The sequence below is a fragment of the Taudactylus pleione genome, unplaced genomic scaffold (genome assembly GCF_031769625.1).
Source record: "Taudactylus pleione unplaced genomic scaffold, aTauple2 ptg001573l, whole genome shotgun sequence".
Lineage (NCBI taxonomy): Eukaryota > Metazoa > Chordata > Amphibia > Anura > Myobatrachidae > Taudactylus > Taudactylus pleione.
In genome coordinates this window covers 4,746,169-4,759,243 of record NW_028285970.1, presented here as the reverse complement: position 1 = coordinate 4,759,243, position 13,075 = coordinate 4,746,169, and the positions used below count along the sequence as shown (strand labels likewise).

Sequence of the window (13,075 nt, the reverse complement as noted above, 5' to 3'; positions counted from 1 at the left end):
TGTAACACATTCGTGATTCCACTCTCTCACCTGTGTAGAAATACAATACCTCCCTCACACCAGTAGTAACACATTAACCTCACTCGCCCATGTTGTAACACATTCCCTTCCCACACACCGCTGTAACACATTTGACATTCCCCTGCCCTCCCTCACCTGTGTAGTAACACATTCCCCTCCCTCCCCCTTATGGTAACTCATTACTGTTGTAACACATTTTCTCACCTCACTATTCAAATAGGGGAGCCACACCAACTGCCAGTGATGTTTGGCAGCACTTGGGATGACAGTTAGTGTTTGAATATAAACTGTGCTACAGTCACAATGAGACAGTCAGTCAGAACATTGCACAGGGAGAGGAAACAGTTTAGCCCTTTTCACCCCTTAGGAGTAAAATTTTGAGAAATCCCTTCTTAGACGGCAACTACGTCGTGGAAGGAATATACTCCCCGATTTTCATGTTTCTAGGTCCAGGGGTTTGGGCTGAGCGTTTATGAGTCAGTCAGTATGAAAGTCAGTCAGGCAGGACATTTGATTATATATAGGTGGTGGTAGTGCCATGATGGTGAGATTCACTGCTAATTGTGACATTAGGCCCCACCACTAGGGAAGTGTCGGGAGGTGGTTACAGGTAATTAGGCAAGGATATATTTGCTTTGACCTATTAAGTAAAATGTGAATATTTTTTATAATAAACACCACTATTGTCATGAAACTAATTTAGCACATGGTTAGAGAATATAAATTAATAAAAGTGATTGACATTATAGTCCCATAAGTGTTTCAAATAACATTTCAGTTGCATGGTTATCTGCACAGAGCTCACAACTGCCATAACAGTAACAGTGCACAATAACAAAAGTATATCTAGCGGCTTTGCTTCTCCATAAATCTCTGAATCAAGCCCATAGTTTCTCTCCAATAAATATCTACGTTATATCTTAACTCTTCTACTAACAAAATATCTAGTTTTGCCTCTATGGGATTGCCAATAATCTGTTTTCAGTGCTTTAATACATGGTAAAGAGAGGGAGTAACGCTGACATAAATGTCCCATAGCACAGACATATTCCTCTCCTCTCGGGAACCACACAAGTCCTGATTTGCCTTTACTGTCAGATAAGGTAATCTCAGCATACATTTTTTAGCTGCAAGTAATCTTGTTATTCATAAGTAATATACATGGATTGTAGTCCTTAGTAATGAGTGTCCTTATGATAAGCAGACCCTGGACAGGAATTATATGATGTTATGTACTTACAAAACTGTTAATAGACTTTGAACCAGGTTAAAGTCTGAGAGAGTTATTTCGAAATATTTAATGGTGCTGTGTTGGCACTGGCCTGTACACACTCAGGGTAACATGCAGTATAGCTGTGCAGGGACTGTAATCTAGCTGCTTAGTCATGTTTCCTAGCATGACTGACGTACTGCATAGGTTTTGGTCAAACAAAAAACCTTCATCTGCTAAAACTAACACTTATTATTTTTAAATCATACTGCTCTGTAGGCAGGGCCGTTGCTACCATTATGCGTCGATGGTTAGGGAGTGCTTAAGACACTGAATGAGTGACATAAGTTCGCTCATCCAGTGTTCTTAATGCCCCCCAAGGCACTGAGCGCTGATATGATGGAGAAGCAGTGAGCAGATTTTTACATGTGATGCTGCTACTCCTCAATGTCAGTGTTACACTGGGAATGAAATGCTTGAATATGATGTCACAGACCAGCACCACATTTCCACTCTCAGTAGGAGAGGATGCCTACCCCACCTCCCATCTGCTAAAGTAAGCAGAGTGTTTGGGGGTGCAGCTTCCAAAAGGGGTTGTACCGCACAGGAGCCAGTGACGGCCAATGCAAGTAAAATCTAGCTAGACATACTGTAGCCTAAATTCAGTTAGCGCAAAATAGGTCATGCAACTTTTACTGCAGTTAAATTGAATAATATACAATTACAAATCTGTGTTAAGTTAACATAGATATTCACCAGAATATGTAAAGAGTAGGACACAGTGGTACCCCTGGAACACCCCTCCCAATTAATAATAATAATAATAATAATAATAATACATTTAGAGGTTTTTAAATAGGAATATATGGTCAATAAAGACATGTCATTATCGCTAAAAAGCATAAAAATGGGTTTAAGAGGTTTTATATTAATGGGAAATGGGTTTTTGAACTTGCAGATGGGAGTTGCAAGATTTTTTTTTTTACTTTTTACAAGCTTGTATTTAGTATACTCACTTAAATATCACTATAAACACATTTTAATGTATCCCAACATACTCTAAACACTGTTAATTAATTAAATAAACACCCTGGTTATCATTTTTCCATCATGTATTATTTATAATTGTAAAAATCTGCCATTTTATACCATTTAACTCCCTCCAACACTTTGCTAATGACCACTTCATTCTACCTGTCTTGTTATCTTATTTTCACTTTGTGGACTTCAGGATGATATCCCTACTCTTTCATGCACTTCACATACTTTGCACACTGCAGAGTTAACACGTGACATTGCTGTGATGCCTGTAACTTGACAATTCTAAATGAATGGGGTGGATAAACTTTATCCGATAAAGGGAATACAATTGTTGAAAATATTCTGTGAAGTGTGCATTAAAATAACTAGGCACTTCACAGAACAGAACTCCTGGCTAATTAAGTATGGCCCATAATGTGATTTGGAGGTGAGCTGTAAACAAATACTATGACCCAGTGAAAGCATTGGCATGTATGTCATCAGCTGCCATAAAAGACTGTGGCCATACAGGACCTTTCTGTTTGGCTTGCGCATAGATCAAGTGAATCTGTTTAAGTTGGCCATTTCGCTATTTGCTCATCTTTAGAAATTTTATTCTATTAACTACAATCAAGGTAGGCATGGAGTCCAGAAAAACAATTGTGGCTTCTATATAGATATAACCCATCTTTATTCCAATGAAATTTAAAAACACAATCACCATCAAATCCAAAACAACTAATACTGTTTGTAGGAGGACTGTGCACAGAGCTTATGGGCATAAAATGCCAACTTGACACTGGCACTATATACATTAGACCACAGGTTCTCAAACTCTGTCCTCAGTACCCCAAACAGTGCATGTTTTCCAGGTCTCCTCACAGAATTACAAGTGAAATAATTAGCTCCATCTATGGATCTTTTAACATGTGTCAGTGAGTAATGAATGCACCTGTGCATCTGCTGGGTGACCTAAAAAACGTGACCTGTGTGGGGTCCTGAGGACCGAGTTTGAGAACTACTGCATTAGACACATCAACCAGATGTATAGAGATGTGACTAGCACCTATTTGTGAAACTACGCTAACCATTTTAATGCCAGTGAGCTATTGGCATCATATTGGAACCGTATGCCTTAGAGATGGCATTATGTCTGTATGAATCATTTGTCTTTTTAGAAAACAATCATAGCTACTGTAATGAACAGTGGTATGAAATAAACTATGTATAAGTAATCTACAATAGTCTTCGATGATACTTCCATTATTAAATTTCTGAAAACAAAACCGGTCTCATTTCTGACTTAAGCTGGCCATACACGGTGCGATCGGGTGGTCGCTTGCCCGATATGTTGGCTCCCCCACACGCATAGCGCTGCATGGGATCGCACATCGCATCCCCAGATCGACTGAACCTGCAGTAAGATCTAGGGGTGCAATGTATGACCCAACGGGTCATGGCCATACACGGTACGATAGAGCAGCCAAATTGTACCAATCCGTTGGATCAGCTGCTTTATCGCACCGTGAATGGGCACCTTTACAGGTTGGCCTGAATATCAGCTGTAACCTTTTGGTTTTTATACTCCCTCAGAATGAATGTGTTGAAGGAAAGCCTAAGAACACATCTCTAGTACCACCAGCTCACAGGATACAGCCTTCTATGTGTCCCCTGTATGCTTTCCTGCAACAATTCTATGTATATTGTATACAACAAAAACACATTTTTACTGCTTAACTAAAACAGTACATAGAACTATCCCACCTACCCTTTCTTGTTGGCTTCAATATCATTAAGTTTCCTTACGATTATCTTCTTATTTCAATAGTCATACATATTTACTTTCCATATCATATTAATTGAAAGGATTTGTTAATATATCTTATATCGGATATATCATATTATATACAGAACGTTGTTTGCATTTAGGCTAACAGTCGAGCTTTGTGCACCCACATAATTTAGTCTTAAGAACATCTGTGCTAGGTTCCTGCGACATGAGTACCAATACTCTCTGTGACAGCAATGTGGTGCATTTGTAACGTGGTGCAGTGCTTGTATGACTTTCTTTGGCTGAAGAACCCATGTGACAATGGCCTACAAAGTTGTTTAAGTGCCATACTATAATTAGGGATGTAGTCCTGTACCAAACAGTATGTAGTGTTCTTATTCCAATCAGGATCTAGTCACCGTCTGCTTTCGTTGAATGTTTCTTTATGGTTTTATTACAAGTTTGTTTCTCCTTCCTACTGTACAGTAAGGGCTGAACCATTAGGGCCAGATGCAGAGACCATTACGAAAAAATACGCTGTATGCATAATTTGTGTCTATGCTCATGCACACATACTTGTGCTCATAGTCATAACGTTTAACATCTTTTACTGCAGGTATCTTTATTGATGTAAAAAAAGCAGAGGAAATGTGAAGGTGCAGACAAATTTTTTGCACATTACTCATGTCCTATGTTGGTGAGATCAGTAATAATAAAATGTAAAATCTAGCTGTGCTAATGTCTAGTGTTTACTATAGTAGTCCCCTTAACCAACATTTCTTCTACAAGAGCGCCTAACCTTACAGCATTCCTTTTCAGGTTACTGGTGCCAGGAGGTAACTGAAAGGCCTAAACTATAGTCAAATGTACTAATTTCCATATATACCATGAGGGTTAATGATAAGCACCAAAACTATCACAGGTACAGAATGTTGGGCCCTTATAGAGCTACTTCTTCTGACCAGCTCATGCTGATTTTAACCTGTGTTAATCCAGCTTCCCCACAATAACTGCTGGTGCTGGATCTTCCCTTGGTTCCCCTGGTGCAGGGTTGAACTGGCCCACAAGTGTACAGGGTAAAACCCCGGTGGGCCCCACTGCCTGAGGGTCCCACCCCCTCCTCTAGGGGTCAGTAACTTGGTGGAGCAGGATCATGGATGAACTTGGATGCTTGGTTTGTTTCTGAGGAAATTATACCAAGATTAGCCATCCTGCCAATCAAAGTGTGTGGTTCTGACACACCCCTGTCCCCATTGTTATAAAGGGCCTCTGCTCTTTGCATGTCCTCTCATATTGGTTGACCAATTCCCTCTGTGGTGGCTGGTCAACCCCCTCTGATGACTGGCCACACCTCTCAAGCTTGGGCCACTACCACTGCATTCCCTGGTGGGCCCTTCATGCCCTAGTCCAACACTGTCCCGGTGGTCCCCATCGCTACCAGCAATATGAAAAGTAAAGTAGTTAGATGGAGGTTCCAGCAATATGAAAAGCAAAGTAGATGGATGTTCCATAACAATAAATGTTAGTAGGAATACAATACTAATGGTGCATACACACGGTCAGATTTTTCTTCAGATCTGAACGATAACGATTTTAAAAATCGTTCAATCGTTCATAACTGAAGGAAATCTGACATATCTGACATATTTTGCTGCATGCACACGGTCAGATTTTTCTTCAGATCTGAACGATAACGATTTTAAAAATCGTTTAATCATTCATATCTAAAGGAAAATCTGCCATTTTATCTGACATGTTTGTCAGATGAACGATGCGCGTTCCCGCTTGTCAGATGACGATATCTGACATCTGATGTGTTTGCAGTCAGATTTGGACGATTCCATTCATTTTAATGCCGTCAAAAATCGTTCGTAGTTCAAATCGTTGGTCAAATCGTTCATCAAATCGTTCAGATCGTTCATCTGACAAATCTTACCGTGTGTATGCACCTTAAAAGTAGAGTTCATTTTTAAAGTGCTACACTAATTTATTTTTTTTCTCTCATGAGCAAACTTGAGGATCAATTGTACTGATATTATACTAAAGGCGGAATGTATCAAGCATCGCATTTTCGAAGTGATACATCCAGCCACTTACCGCATGCATAGCGGCATTAATAACGCCACATTACAGCTACTGCTCTTGGCAAAACATAACATAGCAGTTTATGACTGAGCTGTATAAAAGAGAATGTGTAAGAGCAGGGAAGTCCCCTTATCTTATATAGGTAAGCGTGGACTAAACAACAGAATGAACAAATAAACAATTACATATGTATAAATCTATAAAACCACACCATTGGTCACACCATTTCTTTTTTGCTAAGTCTGTCAGTGTGTACACACTAAGGGCATCATTCAGCAACGCACCGTTAGTCGGGAATCTGACAGTTCTGCGCATGTGCAGAACAGGTCCTGCATGTTTGGTCGCAGAGCGGCAGCAGACTGTCAGTGATTGACAGTCTGCTGCTGTTTGGGGGTGGGGAGGGGGTAGCGAGTCATGTCGTCGCTGTTGGGGGGAGGGAGGGAAGAGGCCAGGATCTTTGTCAGCAGACGGAGATTTCCTGCCCTCTTTTGGATATCCATAAGGTCACTCAGCCGGCCAAGGATGACGCAGATGATCCGATGATGCGTCCGTGGACACAGCTCGGATCATTAATGCATAAAGGAGGCATGACGCTTCCTGCTGCAATAACATCATAGTAAGGACGGAATTGCAAAGCTGCTTGCGTGCAGCTTTGCAATTCTGTCCATTGCTGAAACCTCCCCTAAGTACATACTATCGCCTGCAACACACAGACACCATATCTGCATGATTTCAGGTTTCTCCAATATAAAAATCTTGAAGTCTTTAAAATGCGCCTCACATTAGTATGGTATCCAGTTGACTTATCAACATTCATAAGGTCGACAGTCAGAATGTTGACAGGTTTTGAATGTCAATATGGTCATTAGGTCGACAATCAATATGTAGACATGCATTTAGGTCGACATGGTTGAAATTTTGACGCATTCAGAGTGTTGACATTTAACATGCCGACACTAAAATGTTGTTTTTTTGTTGATTTTAGGTTTAGGTTTAGGATTATGTTTAGAGTTATGGTTACGTTTAGGGTAAAATAACAAAAAAGTATATGTCGACATTTTGATATCAGCATGTTAAATGTCGACATTTTAACCATGTCGACCTTAATACATGTATACAAATTGTTTGTTGACCTAATGACTGTGTCAACATTCTGACTGCTGACCTTCAGAATGTCGACAAGTCATACCACACCCCATTAGTACAGCTACTTATTCCTGCAATATTATCATAGTTTACTGTTTCTATGGAGGAAATGTATTAAAGCTTCTAAATAGTGGAGAAGTTGCTCACAGGAACTAATCAGCTTCTAGTTAGCTATTACCAAGTACATTCTATAAAATGATTGGTAGAAGCTGATAGGTTGCTATGGGCAACTTCTTCACTCTTTAGAAGGTTTGATACATCTCCCCCTAAGAGAGGGTCACTTCTATTTGCTGTGAGTGAATTTATAATATCAGCCATCCCTTACATTCATTGATACAAGCACCAAACCTCTAACCGGGCTAATACATTATAGCTTTGTTTCCACACATATGAGGATTTTAGCTGCAAATCACTGATGGGGAAAAAAAGAGGTAAAAAGAATTTAAGCTGATTTTAACACTGACACAGAAACAACCATCTTCAAGGAATCAGCAATGTTCATATCTATTACTTCAGTATGTCTGCATTTCACTAAGTGTGAATTGTGTCAGCCTAGGCTGCTGCCTAACAGATCCTTCCTTTAATACACATTATGTCTTCAGACATCTATTTCTATCTGAGAATCAAAAATCAAAGTGGTTGAGCAATGCAATGTAGTGTGATATCATCTGTAACTTAAACAGCAGTATATCACAACACGCACAGAGATTACTACACCTGAACAAGCCTGGCCTTTATACTATTGCCTTTTCATTTTCTATTAAGACATGTCTTTGTGCCACTGTATATCTGTTTAATAAAAATGTAGGACATACAGTAACAAACTTCTTTTGTAAGCATCTAAAAAGACATTTCTACATACGTGCTCTCATACTAAACCAACACTAATCAGAACCATGCCGGTAAAACTCCAGCAATGTTTCTGTCTGCTGTTCCTCTTCTAGTTCTGGAACAAGTGTCAATAGTTGCCTATTTCTGGAACAGTGACCTGAAGTCTGGAAATGCAAATGTTTTCGCCCATTAATGAACATGGGCCTCCCAGTCTGTGCGAGATCTTGTGGCAGACTCTAGTAACAATATGGCACACAGAGCACAGAGACTGATTGAGGTTATAATGAGGGATGCATCAAGACTGGAATGTTGGAGGGGAAGTACTTGCTTCATAGAACACTTACACTATTAGTGGAACAAAAGGTGCTCTGGGGTTTGTATTGATTATTAAAAACATATTGCACTAGCAGTCTTAGATATGTAACTGATTTTAAAGTTATGCTACAGTATCCAAGGCACAAAAAAAAATTAAGAAAAGATAGACTTTGATATAAACACAATCAACTGTAACACATTTAAGTAAATCAGTGCAGAAGATACAGATACAAAAAATTGCATTGGATGCATGAAACATCTCAGTAGAAACATATGTAAATCAAAATGACGTTTGCTGATGGAACTGGTAATATTTATCTTCCCTGATGGGTGGTTCAAAGGTGTCTGTAGATTCAGAAGTCTCTCTAATTAAATTAAGTTAATAAAACTTTATGAGTAAAAGGGGGGATGACCCTATAAATAATTCATAGTTTTATATTATTGCATAAAACTACTTTTTTAGATTAATTTGTTATCACTTGATACGTTCTGTAACCTCAGAGGATGTCACTGGCACAGATGTTAGTTCATAGAAATACCATACTGGATGGTGGTTCCATCCCCCACACACCTAGCAGCATATAATGTATAGGTTTTATATACATCCCTTCAAATCATGTAAATATTGTTGTTTTCCTAGGTTCACTCAGCTGAGATTTCAGCAGATTTGGTATGGTCATTAACATCATTTATTACTGCGCATAAATGTGTCCTGATCAGAATTAGAACACTGCTTAGACTGTATTGACTGCCATGGATGTGTTCCAGGTGTCCTTCAAATTAACTTGTTTTCACCCCTTAAAGTGTCCTCCATACTCCCACCCTGCCCCCATGGAATTATAAACCAATAGGGTTAACTTTTATCACAGAGGTATCAAAGTCCACACTGAGTTCTCTCGCTGCATGTTCTGAGGCTAAGCAAACTTACATGAGGTCCCTACACACCAAGGGAACCTGCTGAATACAACTTTGTACATACATGGTTCTCAGAAGCATGCAGTAAACCGTAATGAGTAAGAGCTTGGCTTTCAAGTATTTACAATGAATAAACACTAATTAGGTCAATGACAATAGTGTGAAGATTGGATTCATAAAATGTGGAAACCTGACACAAGTTGTAAGATAGCTGGGAAGAAGTTGCCTGGAAGCATCAGGGACTGTCACCACCTGCAGCTGCTCACGCAAGCTCTGAGTCTGTACTGTACTGTACACTAGTTTTCATGAAAGCTCCTCAGCTGTAAGCCTGTAAGTGCATAATGTTATCATTGTCAATCATACAGAAGCTCTTCCTTTGGTTGCAGAATGGGTTTTCTATGCATGTCTCTTGCTCGTCTGCATAAATAAAACACTCTGAGTGTAATTCTATATTGCTAAAGAGTTAATATTGCATGTTAATGGCTACACTAGATGTGAAGCAAAATGAATCAGGCAGTTTAAGCAATGACTGGATGAGACAGGGATACATCACAACTTTCAGGATGGGGACACTATAGCTATATAAAGGAAGGATAGTTAACCTATTCACAACCAGATCCCTAGCTGCGGTTTATGTGTTGCACATGATCTATGCTCCGTTCCCTTTGAAACAGGAGACAAGGAAATGGGTAACTAGCGCTCACTTTATTGCTTAAGATCACACTGGGGATTTTCTCTTCTTTCATACAAGAGTGGGACCCCACTCTTTCTGGAATCATTTAGTTCCTGACATTGTGTATTACTAATTATCTATGTTGCACTTTGGGTTAGCTGAGAAGAGGCTAAGGTGTAAAGATTCCTTTCAGTTCTTATTAGCATTTGTATAATCAGCATGTGTAATGCTCTATAGCAGCAGCTGGCAACCTGTGGCTCTCTAGCTGCCATGGAAATACCAGCCCCAGTGTGGCATGCTAGGTCTTGTAGTTCAATAACAAAGTACAACAGCTTGTCTATCAGTGCTCTATGTGAATTACAGCACTACATACATACAGGAATAGCTGTGTAAAAACATTGCTGTTACTGGCAACAAGATCCATTTATCAGCAGAAACTCTGGCTTATCTATAACTTGTGGATTTTGTAGCTAACTCATGTAGCTTTTAATTCAAGGTACAAGCAAAGGCTAATCCTAGACACTGAAATCATGTTAATGAACCTGATCAAACTGTTGCAGTGTGCTTAACTTGACAAATACCAGCTACCGTACTTTGCTGGAAGGAAAATACGATGAGCAGATGCTCCCCAATACACTCGTACGTCAAGTCAGCTTCACATAGAGGTGGCATGTGAAGAAAAGTTAAAAGCATACAACTGCATGGGCTAAGTCCCAATTCCAAATCTGTGTAACAGCACATCATTTACCTTTCCCATGTTGATGTATCCGTATTTTCTAGCTATCCTGTCCGCTTCTTGGGCTCCCCCTGATATCCTCACAGCCCAGTGGTTGGTGTATATGCGAGCCCTGCAAGTAGGTAAAAGGATTCCCAGCAGCACAGTCAGGACGAAGAGCAGAGACCCAGCAGAGAGCAATTTAAAAGCCATGATATGCTCTGCTGTCCCTTGAAACAAGGTCCCCTGCTCCTCGAAGAGGGGAGAACAAACTCAGACAGGTGAGGACACACTCCACAACTGTGTAATTTCAACAGAAGCCAAGCAAACACTAACAATTTTCCCAGGAGCTGGATAAGGGACTTCTATGACCCCCCTTTTTGTGATCTCACTTAGGGATTACCCAGCACTTTGACTCTAGTCTCCTGCTGCCAAGTGCTAATCTGGATGTCCTTTTCCTTCTGATCCTTCTCTTCAGTCCTGGGTCTTGTTTGGGATACACTATGACAGGGTGAAAGTGCTGACAATTCTCTGTCCTTACACAGTCCTTTTACCTCTCTGTATTTATCACCTTAGAGTCTGTCCTAGTATATGAATGTAGAGTGTGAGTGAAAAAGGCAGATCTCTCTCCCTCTCCCTCTCTGCATAAATGACTGCCCCCCTTCTGCTCTCCTCCAGTCCGAAACCAACAGTACCCAGATGTAAGAGAGAGGCGGAGGTTGGAAGCTCACTGTCCCTCCTACTCCTTCCACTATCCTATCCCCTCCTCCTGCTACTCACACACACAGTGCAGAGAGATGCCCTCACCTATCTGGCAGCTCACTGTGAGGTACAAGAGGAGACTGTGTGGGTGGCAACCTCAGAGGCTAAGGGTACCATCACAACACAAACAGTGTCATCATCAGGCTGTTAAAAGCTTTCAGCTTCAATAGATAATATTATTACAAATCATACTTAGCAATGTAATGTAGCTGTTTTTCTGCTTCAACTTCAAATTGCTGTGGTAAAATGTGCAATTCATCAATTATCTAATGACACAACAATGCTTTTTCACATCCTGCAGTGAACCATTTGAAAGCTACTATTTTAGTGAAATATGTTTCTCATAGAGATTTTTTTTAAAGTTAATTTGTAAGTTTTTCTTTTTAAAGGAATAAAGTATCAACAGCTTTCACTGAATGTCCAAATAAGGGTTATGGCAATGCCTGTTCTGTGCAACATTATAACAACCTGTTAATAGATAGTAAAGTGAATATTGCAGGAAAATAAGATGAGGACAGAATTCTTTGCTGCCATGAAGCAATAATGGACAAACGAAAACTCTGAGGAGTATATATGGCTGGTTCATGCTACACATCTATTGTTTTTATGGGAATCGGTATGATTTACCCCCGGACCCATGCCCGGCGGTTGGAATCCCGACAGCGGCATCACGGCAGAGGAGGAAATCCCGATCGTCCAAGGTAAGTTTTGTCTAACCTAATTCTACACCCTAATCCTCCTTAGGGGTGCCAAACCATAACCTTCCACCCCAGTGCCTAACCCTATTCCCCCCTCAAAGTGCCTAAACCTAACCCTCCCCCCCCCCCCCCGTGGCTATCCGCGCCCGGCATCCCTTTGATCTGGATGCCAGGCGCCGGTCTCCCGGCATCGGTAAAATGACATGCGTCTAGAATTAGATGCCTGTCATTTAGCCCTCGCCGGGATTAAGCAGTCGGGAACTCGGCTGTCGGGATTAGGTCCGCCGGCTTCCCCACTGCATACCGTTTTTAGGTGTTCTGTCACTCTCATCGCTTTGTTTTAGTGTAAATGTATTGCTAACATGTTGTGTTTGCAAGAACTGTAACTAAAAAAGAATAAATGATTCTGGCTGTTTTCATAACAATAACATATCTCCCCCTGTGTTTTCAAACAAAAAATATGTATTTGAATAAACTAATGACATCTTCCCATTTTTGGGGGGAAATCAGATGCTATTTTCAAGCAACAATTAAATTAAGCTGTGTATATTATTCTATAGCTTTAGTTCTGTGTAATACATAGTTAATACTAAGGGGTTTATTTACTAAGCCTTGGATGGAGATAATGTGATTGGAGATAAAGTACCAGCCAATCAGCTCCTAACTGTCATTTTCAAACACAGCCTGTACTGTGACAGTTAGGAGCTGATTGGCTTTATCTCCATCCAAGGCTTAGTAAATAGACCCCTCAATGTCTTTTTTTGACATAATCTTCCCATTGCTGCTGAATATAAATTCTTCCAGCACATGCTTACACCTGCAAAAGTAGCACCTACTGTAACAACAATGAATTGAATTGTAATCTCTTTGCTGTTCTTGTACATTTTTATTTTGCAGATTTCTGAACAGCGAC

At 40.2% G+C, this 13,075-nt stretch overlaps 1 protein-coding gene across 2 annotated transcripts in view; it reads right to left on the bottom strand.

The window, feature by feature from the left end:
• Nucleotides 1-11,374, bottom strand: part of PCSK5 (proprotein convertase subtilisin/kexin type 5) — a 622,474-nt gene extending 611,100 nt beyond the window's left edge. For both annotated transcript variants that reach the window (XM_088464067.1, XM_088464068.1), the window contains exon 1: nucleotides 10,736-11,374. In XM_088464067.1, coding sequence (XP_088320193.1) covers nucleotides 10,736-10,915 — 180 coding nt within the window. In that variant the 5' untranslated portion in view covers nucleotides 10,916-11,374. The remainder of the gene's footprint in view (nucleotides 1-10,735) is intronic.
• Nucleotides 11,375-13,075: the final 1,701 nt, after the last annotated feature.